The sequence below is a fragment of the Aulonocara sp. 'chitande type north' Nkhata Bay genome, linkage group LG8 (genome assembly GCF_057382095.1).
Source record: "Aulonocara sp. 'chitande type north' Nkhata Bay isolate Kocher_YH1m ecotype deep benthic linkage group LG8, A_spYH_male_GT1.1, whole genome shotgun sequence".
Lineage (NCBI taxonomy): Eukaryota > Metazoa > Chordata > Actinopteri > Cichliformes > Cichlidae > Aulonocara > Aulonocara sp. 'chitande type north' Nkhata Bay.
This window is the reverse complement of record NC_141351.1, coordinates 22,176,917-22,202,091: the sequence shown is the minus strand read 5'-3', so window position 1 is coordinate 22,202,091 and position 25,175 is coordinate 22,176,917. Positions and strand designations below refer to the sequence as shown.

General features: G+C 40.4%; 2 protein-coding genes across 6 annotated transcripts in view; one reads left to right on the top strand and one right to left on the bottom strand.

Annotated features, from left to right (window-relative positions):
* The window catches only part of wnt3 (wingless-type MMTV integration site family, member 3), a 74,339-nt gene that overhangs the window by 18,008 nt on the left and 31,156 nt on the right, over positions 1-25,175 (bottom strand). For 2 of the 4 annotated variants that reach the window (XM_086304294.1, XM_086304291.1), the window contains exon 1: positions 4,190-4,624. The exons of the other annotated variants lie outside the window; for them this stretch is intronic. In XM_086304294.1, coding sequence (XP_086160420.1) covers positions 4,190-4,269 — 80 coding nt within the window. In that variant the 5' untranslated portion in view covers positions 4,270-4,624. Of the gene's footprint in view, positions 1-4,189; positions 4,625-25,175 lie in introns of those variants that run through there. 4 annotated transcript variants of the gene reach the window in all.
* Positions 13,472-21,192, top strand: ormdl3 (ORMDL sphingolipid biosynthesis regulator 3). Of its 2 annotated transcripts, none has more exons than XM_086304290.1 (4): positions 13,472-13,790; positions 14,371-14,575; positions 15,184-15,335; positions 17,482-21,192. In XM_086304290.1, the coding sequence occupies exons 2-4, from the start codon at positions 14,402-14,404 to the stop codon at positions 17,615-17,617; spliced, it is 462 nt and encodes a 153-aa protein (XP_086160416.1). In that variant the 5' UTR covers positions 13,472-13,790; positions 14,371-14,401; the 3' UTR covers positions 17,618-21,192. The 2 variants fall into 2 exon arrangements, with proteins under 2 accessions (XP_086160416.1, XP_086160415.1); XM_086304289.1 differs by having other exon boundaries at positions 13,477-13,818.

Sequence of the window (25,175 nt, the reverse complement as noted above, 5' to 3'; positions counted from 1 at the left end):
CCAGGCGTTCGGCTGACCTGGTCAGTGACCTGAGGGCTTTAACTGAACACAGGCTGCACAGGTGTGATCGGCACATCTTTGTCACTGACCCTGTCTGTCAAAGAAATTGCTTGCCACTAATAATTGACCTCTGTAACAAGCCACAGAGGTGAGATCAGCCAGGTAATGAAGACTTTAAATAATGTGTGCATGTGCGCCTCCACACGTGTCCTCTAATGATCTCTTCGCCCCTGGCCGTTGCTGTTTTCCCTTTGAGTAACTGTGCTGCCCTGTGGTTTAAAGCAGCTGATAGCCATGCACCAGGGGGACTTTGTCATTTCCTACAAGAGCACATCCCATGTCCTTTGGTGGTGGGAGAAGATTAGGACTCGCCGTCGCTGCTTTGAAACTCCACACTCCTTTGAACCTCTTACCTTGCTCGGTTTTGCCTTGATAGTGTCATCCCACAGTCTTGTTGCGCTGGGTGAAGTAAAGTAATGGATCAGAAAATAAGGGCAGCAAATCTTTTAGTGAGTGACTGAATCAAGTTTCATCAAGTCAAATTTTTCAGTCAGTTTCAAAACCTCATCTTTGAAACACGGTTGCAAACATACAATTTTTTTCATCTGCTAGAAGAAAAAAAAATTGCTGGCTGCAAGAAAAAACAGAAACGTTAATGCTCATGTGACACCTTCTGCTTATGAGGGACGGCCAATCAGAAGGAAATAGGCTTAAATGGCTTGTTTTTAAAAGACAGTGTGTGAACCATGAGGCTCCACTGAGGCCCAGCGTACGTCCAAGAATAACTCTGCGTAGCTGGAAGTGAGCATAATGGGTCCCTTCAATGCATATTTAGTCATATTACAGATGCTTTAGGATAAAGGGAATCTTAACATTTGTTACATAATCATACTTTTTTTTTTTTTTTTTTTTTAGAAATGTATTATTGTTTTGTACCCAGTATCCCTGTGGACGTCAATTTCTGCTGAGACATTTCTCTTAAGCTTTAGCCCTAAATTGCCTTTGACCCTGGCCCTATGGCAGCCTTCAGCCGTTCATAATGGAACCCGAAAGTTTCTTATGAATTACATTCTTATGGATTTTCCTGCTCTTTTCTTCACCTTCAACTGCAGAATAATACCTAAACATCCTTGATCTTTTCAAACAAGACTTGCAGACGGGAGGATTTTCTCGTAGTAAGGATCATTTAAGTGGCCCCCTTTGCCAGCGGTAGGGGTTTTGGAGTTGCGGGGGGGTGTCACAGCCAGATAATGACATTCCTGAGACCAGGAGATGGACTCTAGAGCCCCATTTAAGCTGCTCAGGTTGAACCGGGAAGGAGATCTTGAGAGGTATGCCACAGATATTATTGAGGCCCCAGTGGTTTTCGAAACTTCCACAAGTAATGCAGATTGAACCAGGAAGTTGTATGTATCCATAGCGAGCTCCAAATGTTAATTAAAGGGCATTAAATGTATTATCTGGCACTTGTAGGAAATGGAATGTGCTAGTTTTTTGTGTCAATGTTGCAGATTTATTTTTTCTGCTTTATTGTGTCAATAATTCTTCACCTAAATGGAAGTTAAACTAATAATGGTCACCCGCAGTTGCACTTACTGCTCATTAAAGACGATTTTCAAAAACATTTAACAGACTCTTGCGTCATTCCTTCATCTCTTTCTCTGTCATTCCCCTCTTTCTTTCTCCTTGCCATTGTTCTCTATTTGATTTCACCTCTCACAACAGCAGCTATGTAAATTTAAAGTAATCTTTTAATGACAAAGAGCACGGACAAAACTGACAAGAGGTGTACAACTTCTCTGCTTTCTCATGTGGATTTAGCAGCGGTGATGATAACAGAGGATCAGGAAAACAGCAGTTATTGGATTTAAACATCTTGTGGCCGAGTTAAAACCGATAATCACTGCCGGTGCTCGATGGCTGGAGTCAGTTCAGCTGAGGTAATTCATCGCTGAGAGTGGCTGTCATCATTCACTTACAGCTATCACTGTTTATGCAAGGAAAACAAACACACTGCTGGCTGCTGTTCTGAAAATAGATGAGATCCTACGCCACACTAACTTACGATTAGGAGTATTAACAAAGCTGGCGTTTAATAAGAGAAACATATTATGTCATCGTTCTTGGGTTAAAAGGTGAAAACAAACCGCGGCAGTAAGTCTAATAATAAGATCTTTATTTCATTTTTCCTTCACCACACAGAGAGCATGGTGTTGTCAGATAACTGGATAGAAACGCTGTGGAACCTGTGGATTATGTGAGGTCACATCTAAGCTTCGAGCTTTTATGACTTCTCTCAAAACCTGATGTACAAACTCGCTGTTTTTCCAACATTCTTGCATTTCAAGAAGGCAGTTTACTGCTCTGTCTCTCCAAACCCTCCTCATTAGTTTGCTATGGCTTTTCTCTCCACCACACCTCATCCTCGTCCACGCATATCTGCATATCACTCGAGTTATTTATGCTCTGTTTTGTTTTCAACACCCCATCTTGTAAAAAAGCACGGCTGCCAGGCATAAAGCAGTCAAAAACTCCTCTTCCACTCAAACCCGTCCCACCTTGGCTGGAGAATTTATGGCCAAGTCATCGCCCCTGAGACAGAAGCGAGGAAGAGGCTGCCTGGGCCCTTGCTGAAACTCGGCACCCTCTTGTTTTTGATGCACCAGCTCATTTTGTCACCCTTTGGACATACTCTATACCGTGGGGATGGTGCCACTGACGGGTCCCGTTCCTCAGCACCTGCCCGGTCACCTGAAGCTACCTGTTTCATCTCAACTTCGCCTCCAGTAACATCTACCCTAGCCTACACTTCAGAATTTGTTACCCAAATCAAAGGTAGCGCGCACTGTTAAGGTTCAAACATTACACCAGTGTCATGTAAGCTCCTTGAACAGAACAGCTGCAGGTAATTCACACAGAGAGAATCCCGAGCTCTTTGTCACTGTTGTCTTAGGGTTCTTGCTGAATCCAGGAGTGGGTGTAAAGTCCTCTTTGCCATTAACACTTCAGCCCTGTGGCCTGTGTGCTTGGCAGCTGCCTGCTCTGTAAATGAAACCAGAAGATGCTCGCGGTTTGGACAGCACCACGGTGGGACCACATGCTAGTTGGGCTACTAAAGTGCAGTAGCTCTGACAAGTATTGTGTCGGGTGCCAAAAGAGCTTTGTCATACGCCTACACAAATATCTCCAAAATAGAAGCTTTATGTTACAAAAGAAGACCAGGAGCTATGAGGTCAGCTGCATGTCGCTGAATCTGTAATGAGATAAACCTCTAAATTTCAGTTGCTGGTGCCAAAAGCGATCTGGGATAATTTAACAAAGAGTAAAACCCTGCGGCACCTAAACATATTGTCTCCTCACAAATCCGTAGTGGTGGGGGTGAATTGTATTGCAATTGAAGTAAAATGTCCAAAATGTACCGATTTAAGCGCAGCCTGTGCCCCGTGGTAAACCGCAAATTTGTAATATTTTCTTTTTTAATTGTACGGGACTTTGTCAGTCCCAAAAATCTTTTAGATCCACTTCACGGCAGGTTTTTTTGGGGGGGCCGACGGCCTGAATGTAGAACAGTGACGCACAATAACAAACAAAACCAAAATGACAATGATCTTATAAGCCATTATTGTTGTACTTCCTAAGGCACTCCTAAAATTACATGGTTGTATTTCAGAAAAGAAATTAATTATGGTTTATAAATAGGGGGGGCTGTTTTTTGAGGCTTTGTTGAGTTTTCATGCGCAGCATCAGTCCTGTCATTGTCCCTGAGTGAAAGACGCAATTTATGTATTTATGAATGACTTTAACTGTTATGTGCAAATACTCCGAAGTCCATCTTTTGCTGTTGACATCAGCATGGTGACCACTCGCTGAAGTATTTTATCCCCCTTAAATTAAAAGAAGACACCCACGTTTGAATGATTTAAACTAAAAATTCACCCTTTTTTGCATCATAACATACTCCAACGTGATAAATAGACCTGAATGTGCAGGGGAAAAGAACGGCAAGCCTTTTCCGTTACACTAGTATTTGAGGTTAAGATTCTTTGGACTGGGCTGGAGAACATTTTTCCACGCAGTCTACTGAAAGTGCACATTCTGCCCTCTCAGAAATGATCATTTGACCAAAAAAAGTCTCTCTCTCTTTATGCAGCTATAGGGTCTGATGCTGAAACTGTGGATTCGTACTCACCACCAGATGGGATAGCCTCCAAGCACCCGTGAGCTGGACAACCACACACACATCAAATATCCAATCAGATACAAATCCATGAGGTAAGCCTTGTAGTGTGTGAGAGGGTAAGTAGATCAATACATAGAACTTCCAGTAGGCAATGAAGAAGAGTTTCCAGGAAGAGAAGCTTTAGGGCAGCTTGATTGTTGAATGAGGGGAAAATTAAAATGATATTGAAGCAAAAAAAAAAAAATCTTCCTCCTCTTTTCCCCCCTTCTTTGAGTCGGGCCAGGAAAGTGTGTCTGTCTCCTAGTAGTTAAGAGAATAAGTGTCTCTTACACACATGCACACACGCTCCTACCCGTCCTCTCCTTCCCTCCCTCTCTCTGAGGTTCTTCCCTAAGGTAGATATATTTTTCTCTCTCTCTCTCTCTACTTTTTTCTCCCTCAGGATGCCTCATCCACAGGCCCAATATTAAAGGGGGGGTGGTGGGGGCAGCAGGGGGAGAATGAGGTTTGGAGATGTCAGCTGGCAAGCCAATCACAGAAGATGGCCTTAGGTTACGAAAAAAAAAATTATTATTCGTTCCCATCTGTCAATCACACGCCACCCCCTGGTAATGTGAAAAAGAAAGGAAAGAGTGAAAAGAGAGAGGGAGGGAGGGAAATGAGAGAGGGAGGGATAGGGAGGGACAGATGAAAAAGGTAGAGTTGAGTTGTTGCTCAACTTGCTTAATCCCGGGATCATCGGGAAAAAAATGATCCCCCAAAGTGGTTTTGGAGGTAGGCGATGTAGCCCGGCTCCTGCCCAGGAGGAGCCTCACACACGCTGACATACATGTTGACACGTTGATTTTTTCGGGGGGGTTGCGCTCTGACTAATTGATCCGGATACATGTGCGTACAGTGCGCACACACACATGTCAACACACGCACGGGCACATATACAGTGAATTTTCTAAATTGTTGCCCGCCCTCCCCAACAGGGGAGGACATAAAAGGGAACACAATAAAGCCATAAACTGTGGCGGTAGCTGGGCCAGGCATGCAGGGGTTATATGCTTCAGCGGCCCAAAGGCGACACATTTTACATCAATACCATTGTCATTCTGATGGGCTGTGGGGCAAGCAGCCGTGGGACGGGGAGGAGGAGGAGGGAGTGGAGAGAGGGAGATAGGGAGTGAAGGAGGAGGGTGGGATGCTTGTGATGGACTTAGCCTGAAGTAACCACGCATTTGATTCACATACAAGGAAACTGATCAGCACCAATGCAAACAAGATAACCCAGCAGAGATCAAACAAACCCAGTTGTAGTGATGATAATCTAGTTAAAAGTTTCGTCTGAAGGCATTGTCAGGTGGCTATCACGGGAGGAATTACCATCAAAGATGCGAGCACTTCAGAAGCGACTTATCCCTGTAAATATCTTACTTAACATCATGTTTTTTTTAAGAATCCCTTTTTCTTTAAAATCAGGATTATTTTACTTCTAACTAAAGTGCAGGAAACATTTTTTTTACATTCTTGCCATGTGAATATTCAAACAGACAATTTCAGACCCGAGGAATTCTTGAATCAACACAATAGGAATGTGAGTGAACACTTATTAAAAATTAATATACAAGCCTGGATAGATAACCTGATGGATTTCACAACAGATTGAGAATGCGGCGCCATATGGAAGCCAGCATTTCCTGGAAATCCTGTTTTCAAGTCAGAAAGCTCATCAACTTTCAGAATGACCTGTTTTATTGAGAATTTTGAGAATTCCTGATATTAATTACACAACTATGCACTGCGTTAATGCTTCTAATTATACCATAATCATGTACAGTAGACTTGTAGTTCATACTAGCTGTTACACAGTGCTCATGATGTACCTATCAGCATAAATACTATTACATTTAAATAAATGCAATGTGTATATGTAGCAGTATTTGCACCGCACTTCTATATGTCTCGGATGGCTGTGGCTTGGGGGTGATGGTGCCTTTCCTGGAGACCTCTAGGGCATGAGTGGGGTGGTGAGGTTGCTCAGCAGGGGCTGGGAGCGTGCACTCTGCATCGAGAAGGCTCAGTGCCCGCCGCATGAAGAGAGAGCCCGGTGACCAAAGTCTGGAGGTCAGCGGTGGAGTGCCCCCTTCACCCGCCCCTTCTGTGTTTTAGTCTTCCTTAACAATGAAGATGGGGAAACAACAGTGACTGAGCAGCACTCAACCTACCGCCCTGTTTGAGAGGGGCGTCGGGGTTCTGTGGGGGGTAAATATGACAATAACTGATAGATTGCCTGGTGAAAGTTGTATGAGGCCTGCTCTCCAGTTGGTTGTGGTGGGGAGTCTTCTATGCTTTACCAATAAAGATGACTTTTCAATGCCTCAAGTCAAGATGCGGTATGTCATAGCGGTGCTGACATTGAGGCAGGTCTGTTTTCGATTATGAACAATGTCATGTGTTACGGCATCGTCAGAAATGTGCCGAGCTCAGCGCTGGGATTTGGATGACAGTTGCTGTGCCGGAGCGATAGACGGTGTGCAGGGCCAGGGATGGATTATGGGAATGTGACAGCGGTCTAATTTATGAGTGCAGGCAAAGGAATCAGTCTGCGGTTTGCATCTGAACAACATTGAAACCACGTTTCCCAGGTTGAGGCCACAAGTGCAGCGCAAACTGCCCAGAAAGGCAACGCGATTACAGGCAAAAACATTGGAGACTCAACAACAATTGCGGGGCATTTTGAGTGGTGGTGTTGTGGAAAAATTTCTGCAGAGGAAGACCTCGGTGTGCCTGTCCACATCAGGAGGGGGGAGACACACAGAGGTCCCCTACCGGGCTGGTTTCTACGGTGACCTGAGAAAGGCCGTAACCAGGTCCGGCTCTTTCTCAGGCCTAATCAGCGTATTACCACAAAGAAGGACATGTGTTCAGCCCCTCCACCCCCACTTCTTTGGCCTCCCTACTCAATCCGACCGGCATGGCTGGACACAGGCAGCCAATAAAACTAGGATTAGGAGGGTAACTACACACACTGGGCTGTAGCGAAAAAGTTTCTGAACACGCCCAATCCCGCCCTGCTCCCTTCACAAATTTCTTTTCTTCTCTGCATCTCATTGCTTCCATCTTTCACTTTATTTTACTTGCTGCCATGTTTGTATCCTTCCTTTCAGAGCCCTCACCCTGTAAGCTCTTCACACAATGGGGTGTCCAGAAATTACTCATTTTGTTGGAGTAGTTCAGCAAATTCCCAATGCCTCTTGCCCACCTCCCTCTTTGCACTCTGGATCCCGTGCTTTATGCTGTTATGATAATGAAATAAGCTCCATCACAATGACAAAGCTGCACATGTGTTTGGCTGTGTACGTGGAAGAGAGAATTTATGTGAATTAGCGCTCCTTTGCATAATTTCGCGTGGGTTCACACTGACCTATAATGCGTGCGAGATTGAAACCTTCCACTTTAATTTAGTGTCCAGGAAACAGATTCTCGTTGGCCTCCATCTGTGAAGTAAGGGCCCGATTAATTAATACCTCATGATGATAACCTCAATAAGAGCTCAATGTGCAGTATGTTCTGTCTGTACAGGAAGTAAACTGTGTGTACTGTCTTGATGTGTCTGTCTTTTGGCAGCTTTGTGCCACTCGGTGGTGGAGCGATTGCCTCGTCTAACAGACCTTGCTAATGCTTCCTGGAAATGGAACAGTGTTAAAGATAATATCAGGGCCATTGTGAGGACTTTTTAAGTCGGGGGCAATGAGAACCATACTCTTAAATAAATCTTTTTCATTAGAGCAGCAAACACTTATCCCTTGGCTGTGTGAAGGGCACTATTGGTGTGTTTGAGCTGCTCAGCAAGGTCCCACAGGGAAGAGCCTAAACCCTCAGCGGTCTTCAGCCGGACACTGAGGCGGCCTAATTAAAGGGCACTTAAGCCCCACAATGTGTGGCGGTGCAGGTTGGAGTTGGTGGGGGTCCCCGGCGAGAGGGACAGAATTCATGGCACTCGTAGACAAGGGTGTCCAGGACAGAGGGACAGAAGAGGGCTATGTGCCAGAGACTTTGTTCACACAAGATGAAGAGTCAACAGCCTCCCCATCCCTCACCCCTCTTTAGCCATCCCCCCTAATAACCACCTTCTTCAGAGAAGCTGCAAACACAATGCTGTCCCACTCCCCTCCTCTTGCTCTCAATCACTGCTGGGACAATGAGGGGAACTCCCCCCCCAGCACCCTACCACCTTCACCATCCTTCTGCCTCTCCCCGACCCCCAAACAGACACTTCTTTTATTGAAATTCTTTGGTGTTCTAATCCTCCGCTTCCTCCAGGGGCAATAATGGACTCCCTGCGTCAGCCTTTTCCAGCGAGGCTATCATCCAAGCCTGCCTGGGTCACAAGTCCACCCCTCCTACTGGAGAAAATTACCCCGGCAGTGTCATTCCTGTCACAAGCAGCCCATCCGCAGGCCATAAACCCCCAACGCCACTGACCTTAAGAACATATCCGTGTTTGTGGGTAGATATTTCTGTATTTTCAGGTAACGTCTCTAAAGCATTGCTCCGATGCGTTAATTAAAGGTGCGACACTGATTTGCCCAAATCCTTTCTCTGCAGCACTTCCAGATTTTTATAATTCTTTTATTTTATTTTTCTCTTTTCACAGTCTCTATCAGCTTTTTAAAATTTGAACAATTTCCTTGTGGCTGCAATTCATTGAGATTCTGAACTCATGAGTTAGTAGATGTCTAGAAAGTGCTGGAAATACAAGATACTGGATGAACTAAAATGTAAACCCACAAATTTTCTCGAAGAAGTGATGAGTACAGATTATACTTTATATGTTGTGTAAAGCTCATACTTGCATTGCCTAGCCTTATAGTCTTGTTAACTTAATTTACTAAAGTGGAAACTTGGTCCTATGACATGAGTGCATTTAGACAGGCACTGAGTTCATTATATATAACAACTTCATTTTAAACACCTAAGAAGAGGCTCATTACCTCCTAAGTTTCTTTGCTGCTTAGAATGACAGAAAAAAGCGGGACTTAATTATGATAATTAATAATTATACCTCATATTATATCACTGTGCCTCCACAGTTGTGTCTTTAAGAGTAGAAGCACTCACAGTCCAGACTCCAGGATGGCAGCAACCAGTTCAAAGTGTGTTGATGGTGACATCTGCTGGTCTTCTACAATCAGACGCTGCTGTTTATCTGCATATTGCAGTCTGATGAGTGAAATATACAGGTGCAAAATACTCGCTAATATTTATGGTATCAGTAGCAAGAGATGTACAAAAAACTGACTTTTTCAAACCTTGTAGAAGCAGAATTCAAACTGTGAAAGTTAAACTTGGGAGTCTTTTTTTAAACGGACCAAACTGACTGTGTATTCTTTGACTCATTTAGCTAAAACTGTGATATTATAACATTATCTGGTGCAATATACTAAAGAATGCTTTGAGTTAGATTTTTTTTGCCACATCACAGAATATATAACTGCTTACAAATTTCATTCCTGATTTTATGACTAATGGAAGCTACACTAGTTTAATTTTGAAAAGGCTTTGATTTTTTTCAAATTACACAGCAATATTTGGACTTGAAACAATGTAGGAAAAACAAAGAAGCATTCAACTAATTGTTTAAACAGCGCTATAACACATGATTTACATTTTTTGTAACAGCAACAAATTTATATGGTGAAGTTCCTGGGTACAGATTTTTTTTCCCTGTCCCATTTTTTGTTAAAATGTTCCCAGAATACACGCATGGAGCTACAGTAAGTCTGTAAACCTATGGATGATAATTGGATACAGATTTATGCCTCGAAAAAAATATTCCTGGCTAAAACCATGCAAAGAATTTACACTTGACCCGCATCTTAAGGGAGACATGGAAATATGAAATGCATCTCATCATTAAAAGCTCTTGTTACTGGCATGCATCCTATTAATGGAATCGCATTATATCTGAAAGACTTAGCTAAATGAGCCGTAGGCAAAACCCTAAGAGTAGAGAAGTGGAGTTTACAGAGGAATGTGTCTAAACATCTGTTAGATTTATAGCTGTGGAGAAATGAATGCAACCGCACGACACCGAAGCTTTGATCTATCATCATCAGTGGTAACCAAAGTTGTAAGACAACTATTAAATGGTGCTCTGGACTAAACCAAAAGCTAATGATTTAAAATGGCATTTTAACATATAACAAAACCCATTTTTCTTAATTACATTTTGTTATTAAGGTTTACCCACACCATCATTTGCACACTCAATACTTGAAATGTGCAATTCACTTGTATTTTTATTTTTATTCCTATTTATTCTATTTATCCCCTTCGTATATTTTATTTATATTGTCTCTGTATTTATATATATGTGTGTGTGTATAACTCTGTAACTTCTGTCGGTGCTGTGCTTTTTTGGAAATCGAATTTCCCAGAGGAACCCACCCGAGGGATTAATAAAGTTCTATCTTATCTTATCTTACACTCGTGGTGAAATCACTGAAATACTCATCTCTTGGTGTCATACGTGCCCACATGAGTACTTTCATTATCTCCCTCCTCCTTATATGTATTTTATCAGTGTCATGTACTTGGTCATTGTTCCATTGCCAGAGATGATCTCACAGCACTGACATCCATAGTTCTCATTTGAGCAGAGCTCTAGGTTTACATATCTGACACAACTATAACTCCCAAGGCTATGAGCACACGAGACAGTCCACTGTCAGATGGCTAAACCCGTTTGATGCCACTCATCACAGGGGTACCCTTAGATACAGTAGGTGTCACATAACATTTCATACAAGCAGAGGACTGATGACCCCCTTTGCTTCAGGCTACTGTGGGCCAAAGTTAGTATATGGGTTTATCTTGGGATCTAGAATATGACACTGTTGATCTTTTGATTTTGAAACCACAGTATGATCCACGTTAGACATTTACTGTTGCCTCTAGCAAGGTCTCCTCTCATCTTGGCTACATGAAGAATCGAGAGCTTTCTTTTATGTGTGTGTATAAAGATTTTGATGCCCACAATTTTGGAATTTATACCAGCTGTGAGAGCGTGGCTGAGACTGTTTTTGACTCTTTGTGTGTTACTGTGGCAAAATGCTAGCCTGTTGAAACCTAATGTAGTGTCTGTGGAGACTCACTGTCATTGGGATTTTATCAGAATATTCACTTTAATTCAGTTTTATTTATCTAGCACCAAATCATACCAACATTTACCTCGAGATTCTTTATATTGTAAGGTAAAGACCCTACAATAATACAGAAAAATCAGCGAAAACCCCAATATTAAGATGACCTGCTTTGGGGAAATGCTTTGGCGACAGGGGAAAGGAAAAACTCCCTTTTAACAGGAAGAAAACTCCAGCAGAACCAGGCTTAGGGAGGAGCAGCCATCTGTTGTGACCAGCTGGGAGTGAGGGGAGGAAGACAGGACAAAGAAACGCTGTGGAAGAGAGCCAGAGATGAAATGTAACTAATAAGCAGCAGAGGATGAATGTATGGATTCATTGGTAACTTGTGATGTACAAATATATTTCAAGAATTGTCTAAAGACCAATTTCTGTAGCAGCTGGAGTCCATTGCAGGATGATCTCTAGATAATTTTGTGTTTTAATCTCTCTGTTCCATCATATATTTATAAAATGTTTGTTTTTCTAAAAAAAAACCAAAAAAAAATCAGAATCAGAATCAGAATACTTTATTGATCCCTGGGGGAAATTATTTTTTTGTTACAGTGCTCCATTATAAACCAACATAAACTAACATTAACAAGACAGACAATACGCTAACTAAGAATAGTGAAAATACAAGTCAGAAAAAAAAAGAATACGTAAGAAAAAAGAGCTAAACTAAGAGAAAAAGCAGGAGCGACTGTAACAGGCTGCACGCTGGTTGGCGCATGCGCACTATAAAAAAACAGCCCTTCAGCAGCTTCTCCAACTTAGGGCTGTGGGCGGCTAGAGCCTGCTGACATCAGAATCAGAATACTTTATTAATCCCGAGGGGGAAAGTATGGTGACCAGGTCCCTGCAATATTTTTTGTCCTTTGTCACGACATCCTGTAACTGTGACAGTGTGTAACATTTTGATTTAGTCTAGTTTTCAAAGGCACTGCTATCCAGTGGTTATGAACAAAGACCATCATCATGAATCATGTGCATGTTATCGTCACACTCTCTTGCTGCCTTGGCTACAGTATGCCAAACAGGGGAAAACAAACAGGGGAAGTCACCAAGTCTAAAGCGTTGCAGATTTCAGTGGAATATGATGGAAAATACCTTAAAGACAAGCAAATGCAGCAACAATAAAGACTATGAAGCTACTTATAACAGGATGACACTGGTGGAATTTTTTGCCTTTGTTATTGTAATTTTGATATTTCACATGGTGGTGAATAGCGACATGAAGCGAAACAGTGCATGTCAGTCTCACAAAGCTCCTGGGGCTAAAAACAAGAAGTGAAATGCAAATCTCAAAGCTAGCTGGCTCCTTTTAGCTTATTCACAAGGGGATGCCACTGCACGACACATCAAATATGGTGCCAGATTGACAGATTTTTACTGCAGATGACCTTCCCGCCTCAACCCCTAGGGGATTTTTATCTTGTCACTGGCTCAAACTAGGCATACTACCTTGTTAGGGGAATGTGGAAACAACTAAATTATGGAGCCAATGGCCAATCTAAGGTTGTGTTGCAACTGAAAGCCAATGATTATTACCAGACAGAACATTAACTTAACTTTTTACATTTATTGATAGAAGGTGTGTTAGAAGATGATGAAACAAATATTTTATGTTTATTGAATTTGCCTAAATTTACTCAGGGAACTTGGAAAATAGCATTTGACTAAAATGCCATATTATTTGTCCCTAATGTGCTAAATTCCAGGTCAATTCAGCACGAACGTAAAGGTGCTGCTATAAATGGATTTAGTATCATATACTTAACTGTAAGGCAATTATTTTATTAATAATACAATAATAAAATTATTTTACATATATTTTTTAGTTTTTTGTGATCGGAACCACAACGTTTTTATTTATTTATTTATTTAGATAGTTATTTTTGTTTGTTTAAAAATAAAAATATAAGCAATTTAATTGCATAAACCATATCTCCTCGTTTTAAAAATCAGGATTCCTGTTATTAAACGTAGCTTATAAGTGTCAATCACTTTTCCCTGAGCTCCTCCTCTGCCCTGACGTCAGGGAGACGTAGCTACGTGTTTTCAGCGCACTCCGCTGTGATTGGCCAGATCAGCTCACGTGACTCGAACATGACTTATCACAGAAAATTGCGAGGAGCAAAAAAACTCCGCCGAAACGTGTGCCGAGAGAGAGCGACGATGACGTAACACCGTGGACCGTGCTGTGTTGTCACCAGCTGTTGGCTAAAAGAAGACGAAAGAAAAGTGGACGCGTCTCGATGGATTGCGTGTTCACGAGTGGACCGTAGGGCTTAGAGACACGTTCGGAACTGAAGGAGGGGAACCGGGCGACTAATGGAAGCCCCGCAGACTCATCAGCCGCGCAGGGATAGTATTAGTTACATAACTGAAGCCATCGATAACGGAAAAACTGTGATAACGGAGTAGTGCCCGTAAAGGTCGGAGTTGAAGCCATTTTTCTCTGCAGTAAGCACAATGATTTCATTAATTAACCCAACGCATTTGAACTTTTCTTGTTTTTTGCTGTTTTTGCTTCCATGCTTCACTTCAAGATCTTTTTAAGGATCAATTGTCTCCAGTGATGTTTCCAGACAACTTGCAAAAGAGCATGCTGATCAGCGCTTGCGACATTGTTTACTCTAGTCAATCAGTTGCTACTGAACCAGTAGACACCAGCTTTATTCACGCACAAGGCTACTTCTTAAAATGTGTAAATCTCATTTGATCATATTTTAATGTTTTCTTTATTTATACCACGGCAAAGGCATCTGATTGGCTTGCAGATGTCAGGTTAAAGCCATCATATAACCTACTGTTGCTTTATTGCAATACATAGTAATACATAGAAGTAATTCTTTTCCTTTATGCAGTTTCATTCAGTTTCATTCATTTAAGCTACATGATTCATTTTCTTTTAGTTGAGTTCACTACAGGTGTCTGTATAACCCTTTAAATATGACTGCTTACCATTAGAGGTTGTAGATGGTCAGAAGGTAACATCTTTGGTTTTTGTTTCAGGAGACAGTTACACAGTCTTACCGCCGCCATCATGAACGTGGGAACAGCACACAGTGAGGTTAACCCCAACACCCGAGTGATGAACAGCCGGGGTATGTGGCTGTCTTACATCCTGGGCATCGGCCTCCTTCATATCATCCTGCTGAGCATCCCCTTTGCCAGTGTGCCCGTGGTCTGGACCCTCACCAACCTCATCCATAATCTGGTTAGTGGTGTAGTGGTGTCCCTCAAAGGACCAGCACTGCCACAGTTTGCCTTAACCTTTATTGACTAGGTCAAGTCAGGTCAAATCAAGTCGAGGGCACGTGCAGCACAGTAAAGAGGTTTAGGATGTGGTGAATGGGAGTAAGTTGAGAGCTGAGTCAGAGACACAACTGCTTGCTGCTTCACTGCTCTTAGACATGCCTTTGGTTAATGAGGTGATTCTTTAACAAGCTTCTTGTTTTTTGTTGTTGTTTTTTCATAGTTCCTTTTTTTTTTTCTTTCCAACTTGGACAGGCCCACATTTCTTGAGAAGAGCGCAACCACACCGTGATCCTGTTACACAAGTGAATTTGCTAGTTGAGGCATGGGCTGTTTCATCATGCAGCTTAAAAGTGTTCCTACTATTGAGAACACATCTGACTTTTACTTATGAGCTTTACAGTAGATTTAGATTTATTTTAAAAGAAGAAGAAGAGGAAGACCTTAGTAAGTTAACTTCCTGGAAGATTTTGTACTTAACGAAGTTTATTCTTGTATTCACATATCAATAATCCACTAGTGTGGCAATCATGTGTGGCAACAGTGTTCTGTTTTTCCCCTTCTCTGTAGTGCATGTACCTGCTTCTTCATACAGTCAAAGGGACACCTTTCGAGACCCCTGATCAAGGCAAAGCTCGCCTCCTTACACACTGGGAGCAGATGGACTACGGTGTGCAGTTTACGGCTTCACGGAAGTTCCTCACCATCACACCTATTGTCCTGTAAGTTGCATTCCTCTGCTTTTCTGTTTAATGCGGCTTTTTGAGGACCGCAGAAAACCATAGAGGACAATATAATGGGACAATACCTTAAGCAAGTATGTTAGGTCTAAGGAGAGTGTAGACAGGAAATGACAACCAGAGTAGGTCATCAGTTCTCTGACAAGGACACGTCTCACTACCGTGTCATCCATCAGCACTTTTGTGTGTGACAGGCCTAAAGCAAAAGCAGCTCTCTTTGAATGAACCTGTGTGTTTGTGGCTTAATCATAATGCCAGTACCTTTTATTCAGAGTGAACTTGCACACACTTATACCTCAGTGGAAAAATATATGCTGCATTATAAAATTCAGCGCTTATTTTCCTTTGGTGTGAGTGTGGATTGATTAGCATACACGCTGCTCCCTTATTAGCCAAGCCTGCAAATTGAGAAGGGGCACAGTGGTTGCAGAAGTGCCGCTTGCTGCTTTCTTGGCCTTTTTCTGTCCTTATTAACCACCACAGTTCAGTTTACAGGAAGCACTCTGCTTCCCCAGGGTTTATTTGCCAGCTCAGCACGAACATTGTAGCGATAGCGCTTTTGCAGGTGTGGACTTTGTTTTTGCACTTATTTAAATGGGCTCTTTGTCATTTTGTTTTGCAACCACTGCCAGCAGGAAGAAGTGAGCGGTCAGTCTTTAGACTCCAGATGTAATGGCTACACATCTGCTGAAATCTTCTGGGAGTGTTTTTGTACATGTCCTTACCTGTTCCGCTGAGAGCAGGAAATGCAATTCATCATTCTCACTTAACAAAAATCCCTTACTGCCACACCTAAAAGTGCGACTCATATTAAATCAGCATAGTTTTATTTATTCCACCATCTCACCAGGATTAACACAACTCTGCAAACATACAGCCAGCACACAAGCCGAGTTTATATACATGGATGTGGTATGTATGTGGTTCTTTTGTTTTTTTCAGGGGGCCATAATAAAAATGATAAATAATCAATAAAACAAGTGTAGGACCACATGATGAAGAACTGTGAAATCAGATGCACACATTGCTGAATTCTGGTAAACTCTATAAGCCGCCGTTTGTTTTTACTTCTCATATTTTACTTTGGTTTCCTCTGAGGTTACAATAAAAAACTAGCTTACATCTTCCTCATATGCCCCACTACTTTTACTTTTTATGATGTCGCAGGCCGGGTTGAATTGTGGCCGAAGGTTCAATTCTACAAATAATTTTTCAGATTGTTGTAAGTTGAAAAATTTCTGTGATAAACGGAAGCTTTATAGATATGTTGATTAGGTGTCATCACTGAATGTAGAAATATTGAATAGGTAATAGAATATTTACTATTTATGAACAAATATATTGTGTTATACATGAAATCTAGCCTTAGATCTTTAGACCATTCTAACCACCCCAAATGCAAATGAAAAAACCGTTTATTGATAACGAGACAGAGCTTGACCAGAGACTGCAGTGTGTGGAAGGCCTCTTGAGGCCTCTTGAGGATGGGCAGTGGCTCCTGAGCCAGTTAAGTCCCCTGAAACCTCTGAGAGAGGATGACAGACAGAGGAAGAGGGGAGGGAGAGCAAGGAGAACAACTGCTGTGTGGGACAAGTGGGCATCTGTAGATAAGACTCAAAAGGGAATGTTTATGTGGTCCTGCTCGCGAACTTCAGATAAATCATCTCATATTCATAAACCACTTTAAGTGTTTTATCTGCTTCTCATCCTCGTCAAAATTGGAATCATCAGTTAGCCTAACATGCATGCTGGGATTAAATTAGATGGACTTTTTAGCTTGTTGGTGCTTGGAAGCCTAATGTAGATTTAGGCTTACAGATTCTCATATCAACTCATTTGCTCATTACCAGTGTTGTAATTCTGTTGTTTGGCACATTAAAATGGTCTCACAGGACAACTGCTGGCACAGCTTTTGGGAGTTAGGAAACATCTGGGTGTGATTGGCAGAATAAAACTAAGTGAAAGGTTTTTTTATACATAGAGTGACATTTTATAAAGACATTGTGGTTTTCTTCAGGCTTTTAACAGACTGCCTTGCTTTCACACCAGCAGAGAGAAATCTAGACATAAGCTTTATGTCCTTTGCTCATTGTAATCTTCTCCTTTTTTGTGCCTATTCTTGATTCAGGTATATATTAACCAGCTTCTACACCAAATACGATCGGGCCCATTTTGTTGTCAACACTGTCTCCTTGCTCACGGTACTCATTCCCAAGCTGCCCCAGCTGCACGGTGTGAGGATCTTTGGGATTAATAAGTACTGACACAGCAGAAGAGGACTCCTCCTTCCTGTGTCCCTGTGGACTGCTGAGAGCACACAGAGTATCAAGCTTCTGATTTGGCTGCAGAAACATTGGGATCTGTGGTCGTTTGGCGCCTCACTCTGCAGAGCAGCACTCTAAATAAAGCCTATTGAGCATACTGCCATGGTACCAAACCCCAGGACGGAGACACAAAACACTAGAGAGCACAAAGGGAAAGTGTTCAGTTGTGATTATTTGTGGAAAATCTTCTTTGAGCCTCGTGATTTTTCCAGAGACATTTTAAAAGGATTTCTCAAAGTATTGTGTACATTTCTGTAGACGTTCTCAAATGTGACAAGTGCCGGGGGAACAGGACAATGTAGTTGTACAAATGTGGTGTGCCATTTTACACTACTGGCACACTGAGGCAGTAATCAAAGTTATTTTGTATGTAATGATACGCTGCTGTATTTATTCAGCTTCACTCTCGCGTGTAGCTTCGTCTTCCTTGAGGTTTCTGAGCTTAGAGGAGAGCAACAATAGTTTAATGAAATGGTAGGGGACCTGTGAAGTGCAGCGGAAGCGAGACACAAGAAACCACGAGATTTTATATTTAGCCCTCGCTGTTCTGCTCAGGGCCAAGATTGGGAAGTTAAGCAGCCTTTATTTTTATCTGACCATTTCCTTATTTGGACACCTCTTGTCCTGGTTTGTGCGCTGCAAACCTCCAGTCTGTGTGCAAAAGCACTCGACTGATCTGACTTATCCAAAGGTCCTGCAGTCTGGCTCTGGAGATGGGCAAAATATGTTCACACATGTTTGTTCCTGCTCTGTAAAAGTACTCAGGATCTGGTATGTTGAGCATGAGTCAGCTGTGTCTGCAGCTCAGACCAGTCAGCAGATTGCATACTGAGTTCTATGTTTATTAGGTACGCTTTGTGCAGTCTGATGCACTGTAGCACGGATGCTTTCATTTACCTAAGAATTAAAAATCCTCCAGAATGATGAAAACAATGCAACAATAAAGCACTCAGGACAAAGATAGAAAAATAAACCCTTGCAAAGCGGGATTAATCACTTTGTCTGCCAGCTGTAGCTGCCATTTTTCTTTAATGCTTTCTTCATAAAGCATCCTGATCTGGATCTAGGCCAGATATTTGGTACAAAAAGGACTTTTCAAAGGTTTGAAAAATGAATTTAGGATGTGGTGTGCTTCATTTCTCTTGCATTACATTGGGTGGAGTTGCAGGTGAGGATTGTTAGCAGGTTCCATAACATAAATTTTACTGACTTTTTTATGGCTGTGCTTTATTCTCCAGTGTAAGATTTTGATTAGGTAGAAGTAAACTTGTTAATATGGGATAGAAATGTCCAAATCACCCTCTGGAATGTATTTCAAAATTCTCCTCAGAGAGCTGGTATTCGTTTACGTTAAGCCTAGTTTTGATCCTGAATTCGGGGAAAAAATAGCCAAGCAGTAGTCAAACAGTGGCCTAGGGCTTACATTCAATATCACCTTAGGTGGTTTTTAATGGAGGATGCTTCTGGCTACTTGAAGTCTAGTTTTCACTCTTGATTTTTCTTTGTGTTGCTCTTCTGTAACTACCTGTCTCATGAACTGCTTTAGATTACACTTTTTTATCATGTTTTTAGCTTACTCCGTCTCCCGTTTGATTGTTTTCTGAAATTAGCTGGTGCTGGAAACGAGGCTAATGAGAACAGTTTGTGGACTGAAAGAAAAAGGATAGAAAAAGGAGACACTAAAGAAAATAGCTGCATAAGATTTTTAAAGTAGGTACGATCCAGATCTTTTAAGAATATCAAGTACTTCCTCGTCATCTGATTGAAATCTCCACTTCTACTAGTCCTATGTGCTAAAAGAGGTCATTGCATTACAGTAAAAACACTGGTTGCAATTTTCGGAGAAATACAGTGAAAGTGCATCTTTTCAAATCCGCCATGTTTCTTCGTTTTCATTTCGTTTGTCAGTGAAAGGCCAAAGCAGGCCTCATCGTAAGCATTCAGGGTCTTTGAGTTACTGTGGGCTGTGTATCACGTGCACAACAGTGCTTTGATTCAGTTACACAAACAGTTGTCTTGACCTGATTTGTCTTTAAGAAGACACAATTCATATATGTTTGTCAAAATTATTGCCAGGTTTAATTTTTCCTGGAGCAAAAACCGCAGATGGCCAGAGCTGGAAAATGAATACAGACTATGGTTTGAAGAAGCATCATTTCATATTTGACCTCTGAAATTGATAAATGGTACTGATTAGTTGGGGACAGGCAGAGAGGGAATGAAACATGAGCTCAAACATGGATTTCGTTTAAAGGTGACTAAACTGTATAATAGTTCATCTTAATTCTCATTCGAGGTAAAATTATGTTTTACATTTCTTCTTTTGAACTCAATTTTACGATACCAGATGTTCAATCAGAGGGGAACGTCTATTCTGTGCTGGGATACGAGGATCCATTCAAATCTGTTATGAATTGAAAAAATAAAAATGTATAGATTAATAGTTAAACCACTATTGTGCCCTTTAGCAGTAGTAGAAGCAAGAGCAAGTATAGATCTAATATTTAAAATGACTTAGAGTGGCAGCGGTAGTAAATGTAGCAGAATCATATTTTCCTTAGATTTGTGGTTCACGCTGTCACTGCAAAACATGAAAACATTCATTTTATTAAGTGTGTTAAATTGGAAAAAAGTAATAAATGAATCAAACATGGATCATAGAACCAAAGAGTTCACGTATGTGTACATAATAGTTGATCTGCCCGAGCCTTCATCATGTTTTCAGATGTATTCTTACTCTAAAGGGCTTCATTGTAAGACTTGCTACAGCACAAGATGACAATGCATTTACTTTTTTTTTATCAGACTGTTTGAGAACATCGGATAAACTGAATGTTGATTAAATGTGAAAAGTTGCGCTTGTAGTTCCTGGTTTGATTTTCTTTTTTAAAAAAGTGTACTTGCTTTGTTTTTGAAGGACATTGCAAAGCCATTTTCTGTAAGAGCGCTTGACTCTAAATACAATGTTTTTCAAGCATCATCTCAAAATCCTTCATTGTTGTACTGCGTATTTGTGCTGCCGTGTCCTCGTTTTCTGGCGTTTAATTAAAATGCAGAAAATGTGTTGGATCTGTAAAGGAATTGGTAAGACGAAGCATTGTGCTCATCATTTTTTGTGTGCTTTTCAGTATGTACAACAGGCACAACATGGTGTGAGACAGCCTCTCCTGTCTTGTTGTGGCTGTGCTTAACTTTTGTTTGCACATCCAGGGCTCTCAAGAAGGTTGAGTGTTGACTCTAAACACAGATGTAAGCATCAGATGGATTACTGCTCATCAAAAAGAGAAAGGCTGTATTTAGGACACCTTTTTCAGTGACTACAATGTACTGACATGCCTCCTCCATGACGTGTTTGCAGGAGTTTAGTTCAGACTTTTAGGTTGCTTAACATCATGACTAGTTAGTCCTTACAGTACAATAGAGTTTGCACAAAAGGAAAAATGAAAATTGTACTTTTTTTTTTTTTTTTTTGAAAATTGTACTTAATAAAAGCAGGAAACACTTTCAGAATTGTGCATAGATGTGATATTTTGTGCTATATTCTGTACTTTGTCTTTGCAGGTACAAGGGTTTGTAGAAAATGCCTGAGAGTAGTAACTCTTGCAATGCACCTCCTGAAAGCTGTGCAGTGCATCAGGTTATTCAATCTGAATGATTGTCCTAAACTCTGCAGCTTGAAACAGTACTTCTTTGTACTTTCTGTCAACTCTACCTGATAGTAAACCTATGCATCAAATCAAAAATTAAATCTATGGTCTTCATTTCCCCCATTGTAAGCTGATACTGACGCTGTACAGTGCTCACCCTGTTAAACAACACCGGGGGCTGTTTAAACATTCAGTAAGCGAAAGTAACAGTGAGGTATTACGAGGCAGTAAATTAGCAGGGTGTCACACATTATATGAAAGCAATCAAATGATTTAAGTCATAACAATATAAATCCTCATTTTAGGGGCAAAATAAGCTTTTTATTTGGTGTTAAGCAGATATGCAATGGCATCCCACCCATTTATGTTGAATAGATTTAAAGTCTTCTTTAAACATGAGTTGAAATCATGATTAAAGTTATACCTGGGAGGTAAATGTTTCGTCCAAACATTGTATTTTTTTGATAGAAATAGTTGAACGACTTGTTCTTTGTTGCTCATATCCTAGTACTACATCAGTAAAATCCAGTATGTTGATCACGTGCTTCTTTTTAATGATGACTACTACCCGATGTTCATGCAGACGTGCCCCCCCCAGTCGTGACATTTATCACAATTACCTGTATGTGTTTTAGCATAAATTTGCATAAAGGCCTTCTGTGTTGTTATGCTACAAAAAATAAGAGGAACTTAAGATGAACAAAACTATATGAAAATAAGCATTATTTTAAAAGGTCAGTTACCTTAAAGCAAAAACAAAGCCGTATCGGGACTAACTCGTTTAAGATGACAGACGCAGTAAATGGCTTTTTAATTATTGTAAGGAGGACAAATGTCAGGCAACAGGCAGAGGTTTAGGAAAATCAGTGCAAGTGTTACAATAAAAACAGTGCTTTCTTTTTTAAAAAGTATTTTTATAAGCCTAAAACTACAGTGAGGGTAATTCCTCTACATTTTTTATTGCAGTTAGTTTTCTAGTTTCTAGGTCTAGTTTTTCTTTTAGTTAACTAAAATCTTTTTTGACCTATTTTTAGTGTTTAGTTTTAGTTTTAGTTAACTATAATAACTTTTCCTGAAGTCTGAAAAACTTTCCACTTATCCAGTTCTGTATTGCAGGGAGCCTGTCCCAGCTGTCATAGGGAATGGGACAGCACACCACCATGGTTCCCAGTCTGAAAGCTGTGGCTCTCAAGTATTGCTTTACTTTTAAGGGCTTGATGATAATAATGAATCTATTCTAAAATGTTTGTCTCAGGATGCTTTGGCTCATCTTGCTATTTTCATATTCTTTTTACACTCCATTTGAGGCCAAAGAGACCAGTGCATGGGGCAAATGTGAATGTGTGACCCAGAGTTTATGCAAAAAAAAAATGTTATTATGTTCTGGGCTATGCAGTTAAAATCTGGGCCATATATTATGTGCACAGTGTACCAAATAACAAAATACGTATAAAGAATTCTGCAGTTAAAAAACACAAAGCAAAAACAAATATGCTACAGTAAGTACACCTGAAAAAAGCCAGTCTGTATTTCTACAGTAGAGGGCAGCAAATAGCTGCCATTGACCTTAATATGAAGAGACGTTCTGCCTCTATAAATAGAAAAACCTCAAGGCGGAGATTATTGGTCTTTCTCTCTTTTTGTCAAGAGGTTTTCTCTTCTCTGTTCATTCCCTTATTTACGCTGATTTACAGTGTCATAGAAATGTAGCGACTTCTTTCTTCTCATCGCTCTCCTTGAAAAGGTGTTAAATTTGTCTGACAGTTAACACTTAATCCAAGCTAACATTTGTCACTTTGTATGGACGCGTGAACGCAAATTATAAAAAATATTTGTTAGCAGAGGAAGTAAAGGATGTAGATATCTGCCATGTTAAACATACGCAGTGTGAAGTAAAAATATCGGAGCTGTTTATTTATAGTGTCAACATTTATTTGATCCTTTTGTTTCATGTTGGGAATTCAATACCTTGTAGTTCCAGTCAATGAATATCAGGGTTTGTCTTATTTTGGGATTTACTACACTGTACTGCACTGTATATGCTCATAAAGTCAGAGGAGTCATGTCTCACAGGGTGAAAGTTATCATACTGAATCACTGATTAAATCTGATAAAGATATATTCTTACAGTTTGAACCTTTATTGTTCAACCAAGTCATAAAATTACTATATTGATATTAGTTACTTGTCCAAGTTAGTTTGTTATAGTTATTTAACCACTCTAACCCTTTTAAGATTGTTTAATTGAATTAAAAACAATCATTTAACTTTGCAATATTTTTATTTGTAATATTTATTTACATAAATTCCATTTCTTCCCCTACCATCTCAAAACTGGCCACTGAGATTTACCGAGGGCAGTAAATTAAAACTACTTCCGCCTCAACCAACTACAACAGAAAAGTGCTGCTCACATGTAAATGTAACAATTTAGAATAACACTCATTTGAAGCTTATTTAGTTAATGAATGTTGTTACCTTTAATGTATGTTTTTTTTTTGATGACAGAAACCACATTTCTGCAGAATGAGAAATCTTACTTTTAACATATTTTATTGTTATTTTGAACATTTTATTTGTTTTTATTATTTTAGAAGTACCGCTAATTAACGTGAATTAAGATTTTTAATAACTGAATATATTTAGAGGATGCAAGACTCAAAGATATAATGTTAAGATTTGATGTAAAGTAAAAAAAAGTATTTTCAGTTGTGAAAAATGTGTAGAAAAACACATCTCTTATGAAAGTGCACTCATCCTCCTTAGCACCTCTGACTCCTAGAACCAACAGATTTGAAATTTTCTGTAATATATTCTGAAATATTTTGTGTTTTTACAGCCTTTTATACACAGAATGAAACACACACAAAACAGTTTTTATGTCTCGTTGCATAAGACACGAGCTAATATTTGTGTTACCTGGTGGGAACATTATGTGTCTATTTAACATTTTCACAACCTCAAAACAATTCGTATCAATTTTGTATCAAAACTAAACTTAAATATGTTTGTTTAATTTTTAAACAGTAGCTAGGTCTGATCTAGACGTATGATAAAGTTTTCCTTTTGAAATTTACTGTAACCTGATTTTAGATTTGACAGTATTTACTATTTAGAGATCTTTTAAACCTGCTATCATCAGAAAATTAAACATTCACTTTTCAAGCAGGTTGAAGGAGACATATTTTTAAAAATCGTGATTGGCTGACCAGATTTAACCGAGAAAATGTGATCTGTGGATGTCAGGTGGTGGGCAGTGATTACCTTATGATTACTTATGTGTCTCATGCCTGTTTTCTCGCACTGCTGCAGAAATGTAAATGAATATGTCTGAAACATCTATGAAACCCAATGACCCTCTGATCTTGTATGCATGTTTAATTTCCCCTATTTTATGTTAACTCACAACTTCAAAAATAAGTTTTTGCTCATCCCAAAGAGGCAGCATGTCTGCCTTTTTCTTTGGAGGAAAACAAAGTCACATGACTGCCAAACAACCAACAACCTCATTAAGTATGGATGACCTCCCGACCAGAAATGCAGTGCGCCCATCAAGCCCTCTGCAACCGAGGGAGCACGTGTCTCCTCAAATTGAACATTTTGAAATATGCATGCTCCATGTTGTGAGGCTCCCACTGCATACGCTTGGTTTTCCTGTGGATGTGACAGTGCTGGGTCTCATAAAACACAATGCACTCGAGATTCATTTCTCAGCTGTCCTGCTGTGACCTTGACAAGCTTCCACCAGATAATAATGCGTTGATCAAGGGTGTTGAGAGTTTCATGTCATAGGGAAGAAGGATGTCTTGATGTGTGGAAGTGGTTAACTATAAATAGAATCAAACAAGAAC